This window comes from Drosophila albomicans, chromosome 2R (genome assembly GCF_009650485.2).
Source record: "Drosophila albomicans strain 15112-1751.03 chromosome 2R, ASM965048v2, whole genome shotgun sequence".
Lineage (NCBI taxonomy): Eukaryota > Metazoa > Arthropoda > Insecta > Diptera > Drosophilidae > Drosophila > Drosophila albomicans.
In genome coordinates this window covers 1,542,022-1,566,687 of record NC_047631.2, presented here as the reverse complement: position 1 = coordinate 1,566,687, position 24,666 = coordinate 1,542,022, and the positions used below count along the sequence as shown (strand labels likewise).

The window sequence follows — 24,666 nt, the reverse complement described above, 5'->3', positions numbered from 1 at the left end:
TATTTAAAAGTTATCTCATATAAGAATATATATATGTATATGAGAGCCGTCTTTTACTAAGTATTGAAAGTCAACCTCAAGCACTATAAAATTCAGTTGATAATCTTGATATGTAGTCATTTCCGTATTAATAAATCTTAGCATCTGGGAATTTTTTTCCGGTAAATATATTAACACATAACTAGATTAAAGCAAAAAGTTGAATAATAAAAGAGTATAATGCACACACTCATTGCGTGTGGTCTTAATATTTTGTACAATCTTGCAGTTACGGTTGCCACAACTGGAACAGTAGTACTAAAACGTATATATTTAATATTAATTTGTATATTGCACTTTGGTACGTTACGTTTTATACTTATTATTTTAAATTTGAAGTTTATGTATGTATTTTTAGTATTTACCATGGCAAAAAAGTTTTTAGTTGTTTGACTTTATGTGAGAATAAAAACAAAGATTACTTGCAATGCAAAACTTATATATTATGCAACAATTCAACACAATACGTGTTATTTAACTAAAATGGTACTAATTGCGAGTATATAAATGTATAGAATTGTATATTAATTATATACAGTGAAACTTCCCTAACGGAAAAACCTATAAAGCGCACTTCTTAGGGAGTACACTTTTTGTGCGAAACTATTTTTAATTCATTTTTAAATTTCTTTGGAAGGGCACCCCTGTTGGCCGGAAAAAATTGCGGAACTTTTCAAAAGAGATTTCACTCTATTTTAATCAAATATTTAATTAAGATACATTTAAAAACGATAGTTACACCCTTAAAAATTCATATGTATATATGTAAAGCACTCGTGAAAGGTATCACCAGGATTCGTCGGCTTGGCCGGTAATACTTTAAAAGTAAGTACTTTCTTAAAAATGTACAAATTATTGGTGTTATTATTTTATCGCAAAGTATTTTATTTTATCCTGATATCGTGCTTATTTATTATAAATCTTCAATTCTATGATTTGGACTATGTTCAGTCAAAGATGGGAGTACATTATCCGTTGATGGTTGTCTGAAAAGTAAATATATTAAAACCTCAATCAAACATACATAACATATGTCAGAATTTTTCTGTTTACCTGTCTAATGCCATATGGTATGAACCAGGTGCCGAATTTGATCTACCAGCTTGAATAAACTTTTGTAATCTAGAACCACCAGGTTGAGGAGTCTTTCCCGAAATTCCTTTAAAAAATGGATTGCCAAATGAATGATTTTTGAGCATTGTTTTGATCAAGATGAGAGTATCAAGCTTCGGAATGCTGCGAACAACCGAATTTATATCATCGTCGTCTACTTGTACTAGACAACAATTTTCTTCTTCTGTAGGCAATGGATTAATTCCATTTCTTGTGATCCATGGGTCAATCTAAAATAAAACTATTATTGTGAACATCTTAATTTGAAAGATTATAAAAATTGTTGTGCGAACCTTCAGTTGTGGCAAAGTTATCCTATGTGAAGCATCCTTTTCAAGCATTCGAATAATACAGTGTCGCATATTACCACTAATAATTGGTGTGTCTGGAAAAACCACATCGTCGTTTTTTATTTTTTCATAAAGTAAAGGTATTGAGTTAGCTATAAAAGGAACGCTGCCATAAACCAATGAAAATAATGTTGCACCTAGCGCCCAAATATCTGCCGCCCGACCACAGTACACATTCTAAGGAGTAATCAATACATTAATCTGCACAGCTTTTAATTTAAGTTTTACAAACCTGGCCTAAGACTAAGGTTTCAGGGGCTCGAAAAGCGGGTGTTCCAGCTGTAGAACCATTACTCATTGTGGCGTCTTCTCCCAGAAACTCATTACATACTCCCAAGTCAGCGATTTTCACATGTCCACATTCAGTCAACAATAAGTTTCCTGGTTTAAGGTCCGCGTGGATAATTTTCTGATAATGCACTGTGAATGTATATAAGAAATACAAAAGATTAAAGGAATTGTATAACATATAGCCGGTAATAGGAATGATAATAACACGAAGAGGTATAAGGGGTACTCAGGCAATCTGCCATAACAACAATGTACTCCGATGGTCCAAGGTTGTCCTGAAGAGCAGAAGTGCAATAAAGTTGCGGCATTGTTTGGCTTTTATGCAAAGTTTCTGATGAAGTTGATAATTAAGTAAAAACGCACACATAGAACTGAATATAAAAATCTTTCTGGCCTTGCATTTTCCTATTAATATTTAAGAAACGTTTTTTTGTACTTTAATTATTTCTATTATTTTTAGATTAACAGACTATTGTTTTTCTTTTCTTCATGTTTTATGCAATTACGAAATTGTACTTTTATTTATCTTGATCTCAGAGACTATCTGATCACTATCATCACATTTTATTGCTAAACCTCATATTGCGGTCAGATATTATTTATTAATATTAATATGATTATTATTAATCGCAAATTTGCATTTAAAATTTCTGCCACGCCCAGATCCGCCCCCCGCAAATCAACAAAAATCGAATAACAAGTGTAATTTTAAAGCTAGAGTCGCAAAATTTGGGTATATGGGCATATCCGTCAAAAGGTCAACCAATACCGAGAAAAAAATCTTCATACTCATCGTATTTTTTTGTATAATTTCATAAAGAAATGTCAAAATTTTCATAATACAATGGATCCATAGCATATTTCAGTTGTTTTTATACCCGCTACCCATAGGGAAGAAGGGTATTATAACTTTGTGCCGGCAAGAAATGTATGTAACAGGTAGAACGAGGCATCTCCGACCCTATAAAGTATATATATTCTTGATCAGCGTCAACAGCCGAGACGATCTAGCCATGTCCGTCTGTGTGTCTGTGTGTCTGGCCGTCCGTCCGTATGAACACCTAGATCTCAGAGACTATAAGAGATAGAGCTATATTTTTTTTTTCGACAGCATTTGTTATGTTTGCACGCAGATCAAGTTTGTTTCAAATTTTTGCCACGCCCACTTCCGCCTCCGCAAATCAAAAAAATTGAATAACAAGTGTAATTTTAAAGCTAGAGCTACAAATTTTGGTATATAATACTACAATAATTACTGTACTACAATAATTACTGTACTACAATAATTACTGTAGTAGTTATGATTCCTGAAAATTTGGTTGCGATCAGATAAAAATTGTGGAAGTTATTAAAGAAATACTTTTGTATGGGCAAAAACGCCTACTTACTAGGGGTCTGAGTTGCTTTGGCCGACAATCTAGCACATTGTGCCGTTTATCGTATATTTTGAATGGTGTACTATATCGATATACCAAACATACCATTTGGTATATTTTTAGTATTTTTAGTATTTTCGGTATATTTTGAAAATGATACCGCAATATTTTGCCTTTATTAAAAATGGGTAGCGGGTATCTCACAGTCGAGCACACTCGACTGTAACTTTCTTACTTGTTATAAATAAAATTGGCCTGAAAACTGAAAAAAAATTTAATTTATTCACTTTTAGCTACTTTTAAATGCATTTTTATGTTTAATTATTTCACAAGGAAAACATAAGATATGTTTACACTTTTTTTACCACATCTCTATTGCACAATCCACTAAGAGGACAAAAGTTCCATGGGAGCGAAAAAATGTTCAATTAATTGTTAATTTTTATTCTGCTTCTCATCTACATATGTATGCTCTAATCGTACGTTTGCGTCCAAAAACATAATTTTCTTCTATTTGCTTCGCATTAACTGCAAGCAAGTGGATGAAACTTCACGTGTTAAGTTATTTTAGTACAAGTATTTTAAATATAAAAAATAGTTGAGGATACTCTAGCCAATCTTTTTATATTGATTTTTAAAGTAACGTACGTTCGCGACCATAAGTATTTTTTTAACTCTTTCTTATTATTAATTCAATTGTTGAACAAATTGAATACCAACATGAAAATTTAGAAAAAATATTATTTTCTTGCTATGAAGCTACATGAAACTTGTTTAAAAGAAAAGGTATTGACTTAGAATATTCCATTCCAATTTGCAGATTTTTGAATTTTACTAGATTAAGCCAAAGTCGACTTCCATTTTTAGTACGTTCGCGACCGCATGTGTTTTTGCCAATATTATGAAAATTGAAACTCGATAAGCCCCATAGTATACACTAACCAAAGAGCTAAACAAATGCTATCGAAAAGCAAAAAAAAAAAAACAGTTTCAGGAAACGTTTGTTTTCAACTTTATTTTTAATTTAACGCGTACGAACGTACGTTTGCGACCCGAGGAAAATGCTCATGTACAATAATAACTATAATTGTGATTCATGAAAATTTGGTTGGGATCAGATAAAAATTGTTGAAGTTATTAAAGAAATACTTTTGTATGGGCAAAAACGCCTACTTACTAGATGTCTTAGTTGCTTTGGCTGACAATCATTTGGTATACTTTTAGTATTTTGGTATATTTTGAGAATAATACAATATTTTGCTTTTATTTAAAATGGGTAGCGGTTATTTTACAGTCGAGCACACTGGACTGTAGCTTTCTTACTTGTTTTCTTTTATACATTCTACTACAAATAATAAAGTATTCATAGTCGCAAATAAAAATATTATACTTACAATATTCTAAACCAAGTAATGAGTCTCGAATTACACTCCAAGCACGCTCTTCAGACAATGGCTTATCTGTGGGTATACAAAGGACTTCTCCCTTTTTTACCAGCTCGAAAACCATGTAGAGCGAGTCCTCTGAAGGATCGTCCAAAACTTCAACAAGCTTCACAATGTTGGGATGGTCCAGTTTCTTCAATACCGCAATTTCTCGATAAACACGATCCAGATAAGAAGTCGCTTGTTTCGGACTACGTCGCATAAGGGCAGCTTGGCGCTCTAAGCGTTTTTTTGAAAGAATTTTCATCGCATAATGTGTGGAGTCTTCTTCAGAGTAAGCTAGCTTTACAAGACCGTATGAGCCCTGTACAGAAATAGAACATTGTTCAAATAAATTAATCAGTGGCAAAAATGAAAATATGTTGTAATTACCTGACCAATTTGATCCATAAGCTTATACTGATTGAGTTGCAAAAAGCTTCCGGATTTTTCGATGGAAATTCGGCGCGATTCACGCAGGGGAGGTCGGCGTCGTACTGATCTTGGGCTTCCATACGGACTATATGGTACATTAGGGTATATTGGGCGAGATTCTGTAGTCTTAAATGTTGCTGTTAAAATATTTGGCTTTTGAATTATCTGTTGACATCCATCAGTCCCTGCAGTACAATGCTCAATTGTTTCCGATCTCGATGTTTCATTTCTAGACTCTTGTGGCTCTTGGTTATCAGTTGACCGATTCTCATTTATATTTGGAAGAAGACGGTTATGCAACTTCTGCTCAATACTTACAAAAGTACAGTCATCATTATATAAGTCTAGCGACTGGGATTTTATAAGTGTGGGGAAATATTTTATTTCTTTGGCTTGAACATCATTGTCTCTATTTACATGTGTTAAGACACATTTATTTTCTGAAGCCGAGTTGTCATTTTCTGAGGTTGTCAATATATTTTTCTCATAAATCACTTCACTCTCTTTTGTGCAATTTTTTTTTCTTAGGTCCTTGCAGTCACATTGCATTTGTTCATCTAGAGGATCATTATACTTATCGGTCCTTTTGTTTTTTGTGCTGTGTTCTCTTTTGTCATGGATATTTGAGCGAGAACCGGCACATTCGCGAATTTCAGAATGCATTGACATACATTGAATTGGGTCATTACCATCAATGTGCAGTTTTCCCATTTGATTATTAACTATAAAAGCTGATTCCGTATTAATTAAGTTGAGCTCTTTGTGATCACAACCTTCCATATTTTCAACATCATAATCACAGTTGTTTGTTACATTTTGTGCAGCAGATGAAGTAAGTTTATTTTCTTTAATTATTTTCATGCATGTTTCATCTGTTTCACACACTTTTTCTTTTATTAAGCGTGACATCTTGGTTTTAGATAACTCCGACATGATTGGTTACTCATACATATATGCCTTAATAATAAATTTTACCATTTAGAAAGGCTATGTACTGTGCACTATCCCTATTAAGACATGTAAATATTTATTAGGAACTAGTATATACATATATTTTTTTTTATTTTAAATTTCATATGCAGTCTTGCGATTCGACAACTTTATTTAATTTAATTAATTTCAGTACACGAGAAAATGCCTCACACGCTTTCTGTTGAATTTTTTAAAATTATCTATATTTGTTTTTGTTTACTGTGCCGATATGAGTGCGGAACAATAGGTGGTCTATTTTTCGTCTGCAGAACAGTTGATTTGACATCCACATTCCCTAATCAGGGAAAGCTCTTAAAAACGAAATGCCGGATGACGCGATTTAGTTTATCTAGGAACAGCAGTTATGAATATCGTATAGAGTTACTAGCCTTCGCATTCAATAATAAAATCGAAGACCCCCTTTTGAATTAACTAACATTACTAGATGCAAAACAAAAACTCAAATAGCAACTTAAAGCTTGAACTGAAGTTGTATCCGTAATGATGAAAAATATAACAAAACAACAAACTTTCATGCAGACCTATATTCCAAGCAGCTTTAGTCTAAACTAATAGAGCAACTAGTGCAAGAAATATTTAGTCTCCTCTTAACTGAAATATTAATTCGAAATCATTAAGAGATGTTCACACCTTTGCATTTATTAAATACGACAACTTGAGCGTTGAAATTTGAATGCGTTATTGGAAAACGGCATCCTCGACTACACTATTGAATGCACATTGCCCAGAAATCGAAAACTATCGTTCACCTCTTCAACTTAGGAATTCACGATAAAATGAACATCATTACAAATGTGACCACCCCAAGTAACACCGATAAAAGTCTACACACTCAGATATTCAAATGTTACAAAGTTGGTGTTTTAGTTCCAAAAGGAAGTCGTGCCGAATGAGATTTCCGCGCTAACAAAGGGAGTAGCTTCAACAAGTGTTAGGTTGTTGATTAGGTTCTCAAGATACGACGCGCCGGAGAACCGTAGTTACTGAAAGCAAGGACGAGCAACTACTCGCTCGTCTACTAAAACATAACAGTACGCTGCAAATAAGTTGCGTGAGTGCTGCTTTAAATATTAAACTATTGCTTTAGTTTAAAAATTGCTTCTCGATAATTATTATTGCATTAAATTATAAAATGTCGACATTCTCGATAAGTTTTGAAATTATCGCGTTGCATTTCCCAACATCACTTTCTATTATATTCATTATCAAGCATCAACTAACAACATATTGTAAAGTAGAGTGAAGAGGATTGGCACGACTTAGGGAGATTTGCAGATCTTCGAATGAAAACCGAGAACTTTGAGAGCTTTCATTATTAGAAGTTTTTTGTCGAACATATGTACGTAAAACTCTCTACAGCCGAGCAGTGGTGCCAGCAATTTTTGCAATTTAGTTGCTATTTCTTGCAACTTTTGAAAAAATACTACTTTTTTTTTTTTAAATGCTTTCAGCTTCATACATTTCTTTTTTTATTTTTAACTTCAGGCACTATCGACGGTTTGATGCTATCGAGCCGCCATCGATTGCAGTCTAGCACTATCGATAGTTTGGCACAACGCATTGCACATCACAAAATAAAAATCATATATTTGAAAGTGGAAACCAAAAAAAAAAAAAAGAAATAATCTTATAGCATGGAAAAGTTCTAACAATAGTGGAAAAATGTAAGTGCAAGCGTATTTGTAAGTTTTATTTTAAGCGTTCAACACAAACGGTTTGAACACTTAAAAAATATTAAAGCAAAACGACGCAGCTCAACTACTCTTAGCAGTGACGTCGATGTAGCATGTTAAGGCAGCAGAGCTGACTCGGACGCAAGCGGCGCATAGCAAGAAGCCCTCAAACGTAAGAAAGGCATATCGAAGGTATGGAAGTACTTTAAGCGATCTGACCATAAGAAACTGCCAACTGGCAACACGTCAAATTTGAGACATCACCTAAAACAATTTCGTCCGGGAATCGATGACGCTGTTGCCAAATCTGCAGAGGCAACTGAGTCCAATGACTCAAATTTACCTGCATCAGCAAGCAGCAGCACAAGATCGAGCATGCAATCCATCTCTAGACGGAAGAGGGACATCGATCATGCATTAGCCAAAATTATCGCAAAAGATGTTCAACCCTTCAATATAATTAAAAATGAAGATTTTATCGAGTACTCTGAAATAATTGACCCCAGGTACAAAATTCCCAGCAAAACCTATCTAAGATATGTGCTGGTAAAAGGTATATTTGAAGAGGCTATTCTCAACCTAAAAACCAAACTGAAGGAAACAACAAGTATTGCTATGATATGCGATTGGACTGGACATCAAGCACAAATGATTAATTTTTAACTGTGAAATGTCATTCTATTGATTGCTTTCAGTTTCGAATCAGCATCACTCAGCACAAATTAAAAGATGCGACTTATAATTCAGCACAAAATATTGCTGAAACTTTGAAAGGCGTCTTAGAGTAATTCAATGTTTTGGACAAAACAGTGTGCGTTGTGACCGATAACGCAAGCTCAACGCTAAAAGCATGTGAGATTTTAAAGATTCGCATTTTGCCATGTTTTGCACACAGCTTGAATCTTGTTGTGCAAGACAGTTTAAAAATTGAAAACAATTTGTGTTGGAAAAACTTATTTGCGAAATGTAAGGCCACCGTCAAATTTTTTAAGCAAAGCACTATTGTATAGTACATACATATGTATGTATATATGTACGTAAAATAAAAAAAACCCAAGAATACGAAAAACCGCTTAGCTTGTTACAAGAAATGCCAATTAGGTGGAACAACTTCTACTTCATGCTAGAGCGACAAATTAAAACAAACAAAACGATATCAAACGTTTTATTGGCCACAGCAAATGTACCTCTGCTATTTACTGCCAATGAAATTATTATTTTAGAGGACATATGCAACATATGTATTGACTCTATTTCAAGATGCTACAGAGGAAATTTCCGGCGGCAAGTACATAACGGTTTCTCTAATAATACCAATAGTTTACGGATTATACCGCAAAGTTGACCAACTGACACCATCGTTAAATACGGCCGAGCCAAAAATGCTGCAAGAATGTTTGTTGAAGTCAATAAAAAAAAAGTAAGAAAGTTACAGTCGAGTGTGCTCGACTGTGAGATACCCGCTACCCATTTTATTTATCATCATTTATTACTTCAACAGTTCTTGAAATTTGTACACGCAGATTACCACCTTCGCCTTCATGACTAGTCTTTATGATTTCACAAATTTTGTCTACAATCAGATAAATATTATTAGCAACTCACTCTGATATATTTCATATTTCTTTGTCTATTTCTTTTAATTTATTGGATTTTAGTTTTTTTTTAATTACAAAACAATTTGAAATAATTTTAAGGCGCCACAATTAACAAGAGATATAACCAGCTGATTTTTTTTATGAATATACCAAAATATTAGCTAAAATACGGCCACATTTTCAGAATCATTGCCGCATGATCAATAATGCAGCTCCATTAGCTGTTCCTCTCTAACAGCCGGTTATGGAATGATGCGGCGAAAGGTTCAAACAGCATGATGATAAGAAATACATACGTCGTATAAATCAAAAGGACACCCATATTATTCCCATGTTTTCTTTGATAAATTTAAATCAATTGTTTTCAGTCTAGCAGAAGGCACCGTTAAAAATTTTACAAGATCTAGTTTTCTGACGCATGCCCGTATATTTATGTACATACATACATATATATATACAAAAGTAAATATAATTGTGTGCGTATTTTTATTTTCACAAATGAATACTCATACAATGGAACACATATGTATTTCGCCTATATATAGATCACATCATGATTTCAATCCATTCTGTTCTTTAAAACAATCATTATAGTGACTGTTGAAACAATAAGTAAGTAACATATAAACAGAAAGTGCTTAATGAAATATGTGTATAAAATGTTTGATTTTAGACGAAAAAAATGAAGTGGCGTTGCATAATTACCACTTTCACTTTGGCACTAATAGTGAAAATTTCATGCTCATTAGAAGGCAACGAACACATAGGTATACTATCGCCTAGACATGAGAGACGAATGTACTCAATTCGAGGAGAGTACATACCATTGGAATTTTTTACTGTCATGAATTCGGCTGATTTGTCTAAACAAAATTTACAAAACCAGCTTAGAAATTTTCTTGAAAATCTACAAAAAAATTTTACAACATCTGCTATGTTAAATGTCATCGATTATAAACACAAAAGTAATCGGGATCAAACAAGAAAGTTATGGGATTTATCGGATTTCTTTAATTTATCGGCTGATGTTGCTAAAACATTCGCACATGATTCGAAAAAGTATTATGAAGTTGTAAAAAACTCAAGTTATACGCTTTTATTACACCTTCGACAAATTCCATCGACGCAACCGACACTGGTGAAATTATTATTAACAAATTATTTTGCGGAAATGGAGTTCTTTCACATAATGTTTTCAGAGATAATTGACGAAGTTCTCGAATACACTCAAAATACGATGCTCTCGATCCAAAACACTTTCATGTATTATGCAGATATTCAAAGGTTTATTTTAGAAAACTGGAATTTGAGAAGTGATATAAGCTGCATTAAAGAATATACGGAATTCCTACAACCGTATTCGGCTAAAGTTTTTAAGTGTACTACAGATGCCAAACTTGACGTTGTTTTTGATGTTTTCGCGATGACGGAACTAACCAGTAAATACATAATGCGGCAACTTGAGTTTCGAATTCAGCGGTTGTTCAACTGTTTCTATTTTGGAAATTATGAAATTCGGTGTAAATTTCTTCAACATGCTGATCGTAATTTCGAAATACTATTTAACAAAATTGAGGAACTAGAAATCTACTACGATATTAAGACAAATAATGGTCGCGTTTCAGCTTTTCGATTGCGTCGACAAAGTAACTCGTATAATGAAGAGGACACAGACGCTTTAAAGATTCATACAAAATGTATACCAAAGAATTTTCCACTTAGTGAAATGCATACCAGTTTGAAAAGTTGTTTTGATAATATTAAAAAATATTGACATTATCCACTAACTATAAAATCAGGATTTGAAATGCAAACGCTTTGCTTACTTGTAGTTAACAAAGATCCAGTTTGTGCAAAACCAATTTATATTAATAAAAAATAGTTTTTAAAAATTGCAAGCCCTTAATTTTTTTTATCTCAACTGTTAAAAAAATTGAGGAATCAATTTGGTAATATCGTTTTGCCATCGCAACATAAAGTGCGCCATGTGCACTTTTACCCAAGTGTACAAAAACAGCACCTCAAATGTTTTACTGTTTACGAGTGCGAAATAATCTGGGGTCGGAAATTGCAAAACTCGCATTTTTGTTGAGTCCGCTAATACGCAAAAGTTTTATTCAATTCAACTCATTGGGCGAAACCATGATACAATTATACAAGGTAGTCTCGTCGGAAAAAGCTGTCCGTCTTTAAACATAACAATGAGTGCGAGTGAAAGAGTCTCAGCACAGCAGTGTGAGCGAGACGACAATGAAATGCGCATTAACTCTTAGACGATGATATTAATATTTACATACATATTTTGAAGCTGATATTGTCTCCTTGATATATTTTTAAAATGTAAATTGTTTATGAACAACATTAATAATATATATGAGAATTCTCAAATTCTCTAAATGTTTTAATTCTATCCGTGTCTACGGCATACATTGCAAAATGTCGTTTTGTATAAGGGTTAATTGCGAAAAAAAATCGTCCGCAGACAACCTCTTGCGTCGAAAAATGAAAACGTACTGACGAAAGCTTTTTCCGACGAGACTACCTTCTATTATTGTATCATTGGCGAAAGTCATCAACGAATAAAAATCAGCACATGTTTTCGTACGTTCGACCGAAACGCTTTACTCACATTCGTTCACTTCAGGAAATCTTTCGTGCACATTCGCTCAGCCTCCAAAATTTTACGCTCACATTCGCTCAGCCTACGAAGGCAAGCATTAAATAAACTCAGTTGTCAGTAAACAAATTGGCGACTATTCTTGGGGGCTTGGGCATCGCTGGCGTAAAGTTAGCAACAACAGCAAAACAGAGTATGCAAAATAACGGTGCTTAGCAAACCATTCTGAGTTTACGCATGTGCCCTGAATTTACTCATATGCGATGATTTTGTTCATACCCTTTGAGTTTGTCCATTCGGGGGTGAGTTTGGTCATTTGCGTTTTTGCTTTCGTTAGAAACGATCATTGCTGAGATGAGCTGTTTGAACACGAACATGAATAAACTCAGCAAGCAAACGAATTTACCAGATTTGGGCGAACTTCAATTTGAGCTGTTGACCGAATGACTGATTATTCGTGTTTTTTTTTGTGCATGAATATTTTTATTCCCGCTACCCATAGGGTAGAAGGGTATTATAACTTTGTGCCGGAAGGAAATGTATGTAGCAGGTAGAAGAAGGTATCTCCGACAATATAAAGTATATATATTCTAGATCACCATCAATAGCCGAGACTATCTAGCCATGTCCGTGTGTCTGTCCGTATGAAACACTGGATCTTTTGGATTTGGATCACTGGATTTTTCGACAGCATTTGTTATGTTTGCACGCAGATCAAGTTTGTTTCAAATTTTCGCCACGCCCACTTCCGCCTCCGAAAATCAAAAAATCGAATAACAAGCGTAACTTTAGAGCTAGAGCTTGTATGTGCAATAATAACTATAATTGTGATTCCTGAAAATTTGGTTGCGATCAGATAAAAATTGTGGAAGTTATTAAAGTTATTTTTGTATGGGCAAAAACGCCTTCTTACTAAGGGTCTTAGTTGCTTTGGCTGACAATCTGGTATATTATGCCGTCTATGGTATATTTTGAATGTGGTACTATATCGATATAACAAAAATACCTTTCGGTATATTTTCAGTACTTTTGGTATATTTTGAAAAAGTACCGCAATATTTTGCTTTACTCAAAATGGGTAGCGGGTATCTCACAGCTAGCATACTCGACTGTAACTTTCTTGTTCGCTCTGCGGAAGCCGTTCTCTGGTACATGCATACATACATGTATGTGCCTGTGTATGTGTGTCTTACGCTCCTATCGAGCTACTTTTTTAAGAATTGAATCCAATCTATTCTAGAGAAATCACACTGTTTTTAGTAGCTTTTACGTGTTATACTATTGATTATAAAATGATTCATTTTAAATGAAACGCGCAAGTTTAAACTTAATGTTTCATTGTCGTGGTACATGTGGTACATATGTATGTATGCAATTACGTACATGTACATGTATATGTTACCACTTATAATTTTGCCTGTCAATTATCAAGCTTCGCCACCGACACGATTTCAACAATAGTAAGAAATGAAGTAAATATGCTTATTTATTAGCCGATCGACATGCAAGGGAATATTAACAGTGTGAGAAAGCATGCAGTGCCGCCGGCAGAAGCAGCGCTGCTGACAGACGCTGTCTGTCACAGCATTACATTGACATTAGCTGTCTGCTGCTCTAGACACACACAAATCAAAATTTGAGAATTCGTTTTATAAGAATAATAATTTTGAAGAGGTTTTTTGATCCTGAATACCAAAAAATTAAATGCTTTTTAATTAACTAAAGAGAGTTCCTGGGGCAATCGCTAAACAAAGTCCTTTCAAAGGCATAAAAATAAATCATATACATATATTTTGGGTTTGATTAGTAACTTTTAAATGTCCATACATATGTACATTAAATGTACATACATATGTACATTAAATGTACATACATATATATACATATATATATATATTGTATTGGTGACTGTTTTTCCGTAAGCAACTTGCAACTAGTGCTGTACTTAAAAACACTAGAGATTTCGCTAGTCGCAATCTAGTACTTTGTACTCATAGGAAGACATTCCCACATTATGAATATGGGTATTCGTACAGGACGTAATGCGGCAGGCTATTTATTATCTTAACTAAGATATTTGTTTTGTATCCCTATATTCTTTTTTTAAATGTAAGGTAAATTCTAATTGTAAAGAGCACAAACAAAAATAAGTACATATGTATGTATGTATATGTGTAGCTTTGTTCATATGTGTGCGTGTCTGTAGAAGTACACAATCAGAAGTACATATATACATACAGTAGTATGTGTACACATGCACACCAATTTTACCGAACAGTATTTACAAATTGCAAATACTCAAACAGCATCCACAATCAGTAGAGTTTAAATGTCATCTACTTCACTGATGTACATATGTATTGGCATATTGTTTGTACATAAATCATATTTAATACACATATTTATACGTATATGTGTGTATATATACATTAAAGTAAATAATGTAACACTTTATTGATAGCTGTGAATCAAGAACTTTTTAGTCAATTAAATTCTCTATTTTGATAAGGACTCTGTTTTGTGTAATATCAGATTTACATACATGCATACATATGTGTGTATGTGAGTACCAATGAAACATACCAACGTTAGTAAATACATAGTTATCCGAACACACACAATCGATGTACACAACACATAAATATATGTATGTATATACACACGCAGCTTTAAATAGACCGGTTCAACGTCAAGGATAACCTTTATTATATATCCTTATATACATACATATTCATACATGCATATGTAAATCCAGCCAAACGCATCACAAGTTAGATATGTACATATTTATATTTGTATAAATAAACATATTTAATCGCATTATTTTGCCTACGCATGTTTTGTTCAATATTTTTGTTCTTATTTTATAAGTAATCGAAAAACAAATAGTATATTTATTTTGTTTAGTGATTTTAGGCAAATAAAAATAACTCACATAGCACACAGAGCACTTCAGAATCTGAACGAAGACTAAAAGGAATCGTATGAACTAACCAAGCTTTAGAAAAAGTTAATTTAAAGCTAGCTAGCGACAATAGCTTTAAAAGCTTTAATTTCTCGAAAATGAACCTTGAGCGAATGCAACTTTAAACTTTTAATACATACATACATATGTACGTTCGTATTCTACTACTATGTACATACATATAATTATACAAAATCAGCGATAATTATGAATGTGTACATACATATATACATACATATACACCATTTATGCATAGCATCATATACCCTCATTCCATTGACAATATATATGTACATGGTTGTGTATGTATGTACATACCTTTTTAGACGGTATTTTTTGTTGTTTTTTTTCGGTACATCTTGAAAGGAACTCTAAGACCAAAAACAAAAATATTATTCTGTTAGCATTTGTGTAATTATGTTTATATTTACATATTATGTACATATTCAGCTGCATGGGTGTGAAAAATTGCAGCTTGTTAATATTGTTATATGTACATACATATGTACATATGTATCGTCTAATTATTTTAAATTAATTTTTATTTTTCAGTTTGGAAGAAATAATTTTTTTGGTGGTTTCTACTGGAAATTTTTGCCATTCTCCTAGTAAGGCACTTTTTAGCTTATTTATTTATTTTAAACTTCTTTTTCAAATGGTACTACCCAAAGCTTCACAAATTCTCGATTACGTTTAAAGCTTGCCATTCGAATATCGTAGGCAAACAATTCTGGTCATTGGCTGTTCCCGTCAAAAAGCATTACTGCAATGCGTAATTGGTAAAAAGTCAGCCTGGGAAGCACAATCATTTTCACTGTGTAAGGTAAGGACACTCCTCCGACAAAAAATATGAATCATTTTGATCAGCGTTAATAACCATTTATCCGAGGGTTGCTATTTAAGTTTCTGGCCTAGGCCACTTGTAGCCACGGTTGCCACTTCAAAAATTTTTAATAAGACAAAAAAAGATTAAAAACAAGTAAGAAAGTTACAGAGTGTGCTCGACTGTGAGATACCCACTACCAATTTTGAAGAAAATATTGCGGTATTTATTCAAAATATACCAGAAATACAAATAAACTAAAAATATACCAAACGGTATATTTGTTATATCGATTAAGTACCACCACTAACCATACAATACATAGATGCTTCAGCCCATACAAATTTTTGTATCATTAAAAACAGTATTATTGCAACCCCAGTCGGGCCGTGCGCTGCGATTTGAACAACGAGCCTCTTCGGCTTTTTCGAAAATTCGAAGATTCCAGAATCTCTGGAGCAAAAATTGCTGGATTTCAGAAAAAAAATTGCTAAAAATTTCTAAAATTATACAAAAAATAGACAACAAAATTGCTAAATATTTTAAATGACATTATTTATCAAGTTTGTACATTTTTAATTCATTTAAGAATAAAATCTTGAAATTAAAAATAAAAAAACAGGATTTCGTATTTTTATGATTTTGTTAACACTTAGGGGGCAAATATTACAATTGAAATGCAGTTAAGTCAGTGAACTCAAGTAGCTCATATAATCGAACCACTTGGTTAAATACAAGCCCCGATTTCATTGCAAACTGTTAATTGCAATTTTTGCAGTGAATGACAAAAGGAATACATAATAAACAGGATTTAAGTAAAATAGCTAAAATTGCCAAAAGAGAAATAAAAAGTTGCTAAATTTGTAGCTAATAGCATTTTTAAGTTTAAAAGTTGCAAATTAACTAAAGCAACTAAATTGCTAAACAGGGAGCACTGCTTCACAGTTTCACAATTTGTATTTAGCTAATGAGTGAACGAACTAAGTTCGCACATGAACTATAAACAGAATCGAACTATAATGCAAATTTTATGAGTAAATCTCAAAATACATTCTATCGGTAAAAGAGCTATCGGAAATTTTTAAAAAGTGCCAAAAGCCGAAGCTTTGAAAAAAATGCTAGATTTCTAGCTAATAGCATTTCACAAAATCTTATAGCTTTTGCAGTTTCAAAATAGCTAGATCTAGCAATAAATTAGCTAAAATGGCAACACTGGTTCTAAAGCAGCGCGCAGCGTTTAGTTCAGTTGCAGATCAAATGCGGAGCGATGAGCACGGGCGTATTTCGTTGCGCTTTGCTTTCGTTTCTATGTATGCGTGTATGTATCTACATGCTCGCCTATATCAGTATGTGTATGCATGTGAAGTTTTGCAACGTGCGGTTGCGTCGCAAACGAGCAGCTAGCGCATGTCAATTTTGTTTTGCCGCGACGAAAGTCTCGAAGAAGAGGACAACAACAATTGCTGGCATTCTAGATGTTTGCAGTTAAATGGCACTTGCACAAGAACCGCGTTGGCTGTGCTGGTGGTTTGCAAGCCCAACGTGTTGTGGGTCCGGGTTCAACTCCCGATCGAGAATATATGCATATTTTGTTTTTTTTTTAATGCGATTTTAATTTTTTCATTCCCTTTAAAGTTTACTGACAGAAGTAAGAACTAATCGCGCATTGATTTTTGATGACTTACAATTTTGTAATTTTAAATAATAAAATAAACTCAAAAAAATTTTCGAATTACAGAAAAAATGCATTAATAAAAAATGAATTCGTTTTTTCAAATTTAAAATAATTTGTATAGCTATTAGCAAAAAAGATCCAAATTCAATAAAAATGAGCCAAAGAACCAACGAGAAAAATAGAGCCAGTTTTGACTCAAAAGTGCCAAATCTGGCAACCGTGGTTGTAGCCATATTAGGATTAATTAAAAAAAAGTTTGAACTTTTATCGATAAGAGCTTCCATGATACAATAACACAAGGTAGTCTCGTCGGAAAAGCTGTCCACTATCTATCACATGCATAAGTGCGAGTGAAACGACTGCGCCTAGTGAGTGCGAAAGAATCGACAGTAGAGCTTTGTGATTAACCCTTCAATGGCGCATAGGGTTTAATTGTTCCACTATATAAAAAAGAGTTGAAATGTTTTTATAATTTAATTATTTACAGTTTAGAAGTTGACAGTAATCGTTGTTTTTATTTTTGATTACTAATTTTTTTGTTCAGGTTCTTAATTCTATCATAAAGTTCATATATATATAATATAATTGCAATCTGACATTTTTGTGTTGCACAAGGGTTAACATTTAGGGAAAAAATCGTCCGCGCACAACCTTTCGCTTCAACAAGCACGAGCGCACTGACGATAGTGGACAGAAACCGATCGAAAAAAGCACACGACGAGACTACCTTGTATTATTGTATCATGAGAGCTTCATACACCATTTTCATGTGTGACCATGTTTGATATCGATAAATAATTAATCAAAAACTTACCTAGGCAGAAAAATCGAAATTAACTCGTGAACACTTTCGAGCAATAATTTTTTACAACTTTCGACGTGGATTATTACGACAAGAGGGCATCGATGAACTTAAATCTTCGTAAGGCGATGAAGCGCCATCCTATAGCTCCGTGAAAAACTGGTTTAATGGATTCTATGGTGGACGATGCTCGTTCGAAGACGAAGAAAACATTAAAGCCGTGCGTGTACTGATAATGCAAGATCGGGTTTGTTCTCGCTGGATCCCGCGCAATTTGACAATTGCTCAAAAAAAGACTTGTGTGGATTGGTTCAAAGAAATTTTGAAAAAATACATTCGCGGTGCATCAAAAGACATTTATAAGATCGTCACATGTGATGGTCATGGATCTATGCTTATAAGCCCGAAAAAAACAGCAATCCACCTTGTGGGTCTTTGAAGACGAGCCAAGTCCAACGAAAGTTGTTCGTGGAAGAAGCACTTCGAAGCAAATGGTCGCATGTTTCTTCGGTAAAACTGGTTATGTGGCGATTGTTTCGCTTGAGCAATGTAGGACGGTCAATTCTGAGTGGTACACCACAATTTGTTTGCCTGAAGTCCTTGTAGAAATTCGAAAAACGAACAAGAAGATGGATCATTCTACACCATGACAACGCGAACTCTCACACATCAGCTCAAACCCGCGCCTTTTTGACTCGTCAAAACGTGGAATAGATGGGTCACCCGCCGTACAGCCCTGGCTTGTCAACTAATTTTTTTTTTTTAAAAAGGCGTGGTCTACGATTTTGATGTCGGAAGATGCTGTTAAAGCGTTCAAAAACCATGTTTTGGAGGTGCTGTATATAAATCTTGCTACTGTGAAAAGCAATAAATCCATTTTTTGTGATAAATATTCGCATTTTCATTAAAAGGTCAGAAATATAAATAGCAACCCTCGTATACGTTCGTTTATCTCTCTAATCATAGGGTAGAGGGGTTTTCTAACTTTTGCCGGCAGAAAAAGTATGTATGTAAAAGCAGGATGCATCCCTACCCGTGTTATAAACTTAGATATTTTATAGCCAGATTGGTCACTCAATTTAGCAGAAGCCTGTTATTTTGGCTATTTCACAAAAATTAATTTTTTTTATAGCTATTTTAAATAATTTGTAGTATTTAATATATTTAATTATATTTATTTGTTTAAAGAAAGTACTTACATTAGACCCCATGGAACGGCCGGCAAACTAAGTACTTACATGGGACCCCATGGAACGGCCGGTAAAATAAGTGCTTACATCGGACCCCATGGAAGGGTCTGCCATTATAAATTAAAAAAGATTTACAATTACAATTACAGTTTTTATTTAATTTTAATTTTTCTTTATTTTAATAAGTCGGATACTTTTATTACTTTAAGGCAACTTGAGTTTTTAAAATATCGTTGTTTTTTTGGAGCTGTAAGGCAACTGCAACTGGTCCTCAGTTATTGAATCTGGTAATAAAAAGGATTAAAAAAGATTTAATAGATAATGAAGTGGATAATGATTATTAAATAATTATCTTTCAAAATACTCACCGATCATAACACCAAAGAAATTGTCTTATTTTTATTTGTTAGGGCTGCATTCCCCTGTCATTATTTTCATAACGTAGATTTTCTGTCATAATTTCCACTTCCTCTTCTTTAGGCACATTTTCGTAGAAAATGTAGGTATGTAGAACTGTAGAACTTAACTTCTTATATGACGTTCACTATATATTATGCTAACTGCTTGTCGTACTTTTATTATCTGCTACATATGTACATATATTATTTGTTAAGTCACTCACCTAATAATTGATCGTTTGATCCGCTTTGCACTTCTCAACTCAAATGCTTGCAAAAATTTCGTCAGCCAGCAAACACAGCTGAGTTTAAGCAAAAGAATAGCACAAAATAAAACAAACGGTTCTTTCGGGACAATTGTTTTTGTAAGTGGTGCCACGAAAACGCGTAAGCAAACAGCGATGTAAAACGTAATCGAAGTTTTGTCTTAGATCTTTTGTATGCACTTTTCACAAAATAACAAAAGCAAAAGCGATGCTTGCCGTTATTTTGTACTTATGCTTTAATACGCATACATTTCTTAACTAGGTGGTTCGATGTTCGTTTACTATAGGGTCACTTTAGTAAGTACACATGTAGTGCTCGGCGAGGTAAGCACTTACCCATGGCCAATCGCAAATTAGAGGAAGTCACTACGGTAAGAAATAAGCTATAAGCAGCTATAGATTTAACATGTATTATAGTGCATTTTTTCACAAAATAAAATCCTCCCGAATTACGGATTCTAACGCATCTATTAATACTATTGGCGATAACCATTTTCTTGTATTCGCATACAACATTTGTGCAAATCGGTTATTTGCGTTGATTTGCAGTCTCGAAGCGGAAGGCAACTTGAGCTGGTAATTTAAGTAGACTCAGTGCCGGGTGAAGCATTATTCTATTTTAGCAAGTAAGAAAAGTCAGGAAAAGTCAGCAAACAATCAGGGATACCTGTGGCTACTTCATCGCAACGACAGCACACTCAACGCTGGAGACACGAGTGTACAAATTGCCATTGGTAGCACTTTACATGGATTCAGTGCATTCGCGAAACTAAGATAGTACTAGCAAAGCACAGTTTAGTGACACTTTGGTTGCGAGTTTTTTTTATGAAGATCGACGATCTGGAAGCTCAAATCATAATGACGCAGACTCAACTGCAGTTAAAAGATCCGTTGGTGAGTCGAAATGTACCGTTAAGTGTGATTTAGGCGCGATCAAAAATGGCGGATCAGCGTCGACACATTTGAGTGGAAATCTGCCGCCATTTACTAGTGCTAATCAAACGGTGCTTATGAGTGCAAGCCCGACCAGTGCTTTTGGGTGAAATGTTCCCGCCTAATTTATGCGCGTCATTGGCAAGTGTGAGTGGGCTGACGGTTTCAGCGCCAACTTGTTTCATGACCGTCAAGAACCATATTACAGTACAAGAGGCACTTCTGCACCGACACCATCGACTATGGTTCTTGGATCTGCAGTAGCAAGTATTTCTAAACTGCCCGATCTGCCCGAGTTTGGAGGCAAGCCAGAAGATATTGATGACTCGTTTAGGGAAACCACAGCACAAACCTGGAGAACAACCTGCGCCTGCCACTGGCACTGAAACATCATGCGCTGACACTGCCAAGTCATTGCTAATCCACGCGAACACATAAGCGCATTGATGGATCAGCTACGGTTCAGGTATAGACGACCTGAACAACGCATACGAAGCCAGCTGTAAAGCGTGCGAGATCTGCAGGCTATTCACGAACAGCACTTGGCAAAAAACGTGCCATTTTCTTGCCTCGTGATTAACCTGGCAGCTTTTTTGCAATCGCTACCAAATGGAGAAATCCATTTGAGGAACCCGACGCTAATAAAGGAACTGATCGCAAAGCTGCCGCCAGGAAGGAGATTTGAGTGGGCAAGGCATGCTAGCACTCTGCAAGTTTATCCGACTGTCACGCATTGGAGTAGATGGATCACTGAATGTGCAAATGATGTGCACTATATCTGACGTCGAGACAAAGGAGAATTTTTGGCGTGAAGCTCGCACCGGCCCAGATTGCAAAAGATTCTCAAAGATACCATGGTGAGACTCGAACAGCGATACCAGACAGGATTTTATGGAAGCGCAACAGTGTTGCCAAAGTTTGTTGAGAAAAAAAGCTGGTTTTGACGGGAAGAACGATGCAAAAAAGCTGTAAAAAAAGCTGATTTTTCAATTCATTGGATTCTCTATGTTTTTCTGATAGTCACAAGGTGAGCGCACGAAATCGGTTATATTGAAACATATGTATAGAATTTGTACAGCAGCTGTACAATATTTGGAGAATTTTATTAAAACTATCCTGATTCTCCTCATTTTTATTATCATATTTTCATCCAGTTCCCATAATTTTTAGGAATTTATTAGGAAGGTTATATCTATAGCAGCATTTCTCAAGTCTGCGCAAGCCATAACTGTAAATACATGATTTAGAATAAAATGTATTTTCATTTTAAGTAGAAAACAACGAGTAGAAAAACGAATAGCGCTGTCGTCTTCAAAGTATTCAACAACTAGGTTTCCTAAATGATCCAAATGAGCCAACAATGTATGCTCGGCCACAAAAAGACATAGCACTGCTTCTTGCTCCATTGTCTTGACCGTCAAAGCTACAAAATTTATTTGGTTTGTTTGCATTAACCCGCACTTGGCACTTTTATGATTTTTGGTCAAAGCATGGGCGCGCAAATCAGAGAGTTTTGCGGTGATTGTAGATTTGCAGTAACTGTCACCCGTGTCGTCCCGATATTTTTGTTTAAAGTCTTTTGACAGTTTTTTAAAACAATCAAAACAGTGAACTGAAGATCAATTCACTTTTGTCTTTAGAGACGCTATGACTTATCGCCAATTCTTAAATTGGCGTGTTCTTTGAGATTGCTTTACAACACTATACAATCGATTTGTCACTAAAAATGTTGGCAAGCATTGACAGAACAGCTATAGTAAATATTGTTCCATAATTTTGGGCAAATAGAAAAAAAATCTAAAAAAAAGCATTTAAGTAAAAAAAAAGCCAGAATTCCCGCTGCCCGCTGTTTGCAATTTTTTCTAGCAAATGGCATTTGAAAAAAGCCAGTTTTGACGGGAAAAAAGCGACTTTGGCAACACTGAAGCGCAACGACATCGTAATTCCAAGGAGCTACGATATAGAGTTAAATAGTCTGGTGAATATTGAAACGAAAATGAAACCTGATTCACAATTTGGCGTAGCCTATAGGATAATTATGAACGATTACGTTTAGAAAAGATACGCCACATTTTGGGTGGGATGAATCCCAAAAAGGCAGGAAAGCTGCCACTGCTCTTCGACGCATCGGCGAAAGTTGGCGATGTATCGTTAAATTCGGTGCTGGACAAGTGTCCACAGCACAGAAAAGGAGCTTTCGGAGTCTGCGGCGATACCAAGGAGATTTTTCACCAAATTGTTATACGACCACAGGATAGATGTGCACAACGATTTCTATGGCGTGATGGAGATGACCAATGAGATCCGGATGTATTTAAGATGACCGTGATGACTTTTGGCGCAGCCTGTTCGCAAGCTTTAATTATATATGGAGCAGCTAAAAGCGTACAATGACGTGAAGATGAGGAGAAGGCATAACCATAACCCGTCTGGAGTTGCAAGCAGCTGTTCTGCACAACGCGGGCTTTGGCCACAAGTAGAAGCACTTATGTGCAACGATGAAGAGGAAATGCCTTTTTATATCTTTTCAGCGATTCTCGAAGTATTCACGTCTGATCAGGACCACTGCTTGGGTACGACGATGCGGTGGTCAGGGAGATCATCTTTAAATATATTGAATTTGACTACTTTGGACCGCTACTTGTGGCAGCCGGTCTCCGGAAGGCCAACAAATTTGATAAAGTCATCGAGCCGGAGATGATTCAGTACGAATTCCCTTCCCGTGGGCTTGAGTGGATTTTCAATTGTCCATCCAATCCATCTGAAGGAGGAGTATGGGAACGTATGGTTCTCTGTGTCAAGAGAGTTCTGCGACACACGTTAATTAGAGGCATTTATCAACTCTCGTCCGCTTACCTACTTGCCGCTAGTGGTGGATCAGGAGGCGCCTCTAACACTAAACGATTTGCTGATGGGCTCATCGAATGCACCAGATACGCGAGTCGACGAGTAAGCAGTGGCGTATAATACTCATGGGTCCTCGCATATCTATCTACGCTTATGCCTCGAGAGATGTGGTACAGACGCACCAACCCGATGCTTCTAGGCGATCCAGCCATTGCATGCTTCTCTTCTTTTTTGATCACTTAAGTTGTTGACAGTCACGTTACTTTGGTTATTTTTTAAGTGTTATTTTTGTCAAAATATATAGTATGTATCTTCATGCCCATAGGCTACCATAGGGTATTATAATTTTTGGTTGACAATCTGGTATATTTTGAAAGTTGTACAATATCTATAAATACCTTTTATTTTCTTAGTATATTTTCGGCGTATTTCAATAATCTCACAGTCGAGCACTCTCGACTATAACTTTCATACTTATTTTAATTTTCTTAGTGTTATTCAGTCAGATGGGGAAAAAACAATATACCGATCGCAAAATACTAAAATGTACCAAATGGCATATTTGGTATGTCGATATAGTACTTTCAAAACATACCAGATTGTTAGCCAAAGCAACTAAGACCCATAGTAAGTAGGCGTTTTTCGAAAGTATTTCTTTCGACAATTTTTATTTGATTGCAACCAAATTTTCAGGAATAATAACTTTTAGAACTATAGTAATTATTGTAGTATATACAAAACTGCTCTAGCTGTAAAATTACGAGTTTCAAGAATCTATATACTTTATGGGGTCGGAGACGACTTCTTCTGCCTCTTACATACATTTCCTACAAGCACAAAGTTATACCCTATGGGTAA

At 34.9% G+C, this 24,666-nt stretch overlaps 2 protein-coding genes across 2 annotated transcripts; one reads left to right on the top strand and one right to left on the bottom strand.

The window, feature by feature from the left end:
• Window positions 1–683: 683 nt before the first annotated feature.
• On the bottom strand, window positions 684–14,892 carry LOC117577390 (calcium/calmodulin-dependent protein kinase kinase 1-like). Its single transcript, XM_052006474.1, has 7 exons — window positions 14,845–14,892; window positions 4,987–6,035; window positions 4,564–4,918; window positions 1,735–1,922; window positions 1,446–1,679; window positions 1,093–1,382; window positions 684–1,025 (listed from the first exon to the last, which is right to left on the bottom strand). Exons 2-7 carry the CDS (start codon window positions 5,959–5,961, stop codon window positions 953–955), a joined length of 2,115 nt encoding a protein of 704 aa, XP_051862434.1. The 5' UTR covers window positions 5,962–6,035; window positions 14,845–14,892; the 3' UTR covers window positions 684–952.
• Window positions 9,654–11,154, top strand: LOC117577391 (uncharacterized). Its single transcript, XM_052006475.1, has 3 exons — window positions 9,654–9,754; window positions 9,838–9,904; window positions 9,966–11,154. Exon 3 carries the CDS (start codon window positions 9,975–9,977, stop codon window positions 11,064–11,066), a length of 1,092 nt encoding a protein of 363 aa, XP_051862435.1. The 5' UTR covers window positions 9,654–9,754; window positions 9,838–9,904; window positions 9,966–9,974; the 3' UTR covers window positions 11,067–11,154.
• Window positions 14,893–24,666: the final 9,774 nt, after the last annotated feature.

Excerpts from the sequence above, each read along its gene's own strand:
- LOC117577390 (XM_052006474.1), bottom strand. The coding sequence starts at position 5,961 with ATGTCGGAGTTATCTAAAACCAAGATGTCACGCTTAATAAAAGAAAAA. Across the intron at positions 1,680-1,734 it reads AAACCTTAGTCTTAGGCCAG|AATGTGTACTGTGGTCGGGC; the intron begins GTTTGTAAAACT and ends ATTACTCCTTAG. Across the intron at positions 1,383-1,445 it reads TAACTTTGCCACAACTGAAG|ATTGACCCATGGATCACAAG; the intron begins GTTCGCACAACA and ends GTTTTATTTTAG.
- LOC117577391 (XM_052006475.1), top strand. The coding sequence starts at position 9,975 with ATGAAGTGGCGTTGCATAATTACCACTTTCACTTTGGCACTAATAGTG.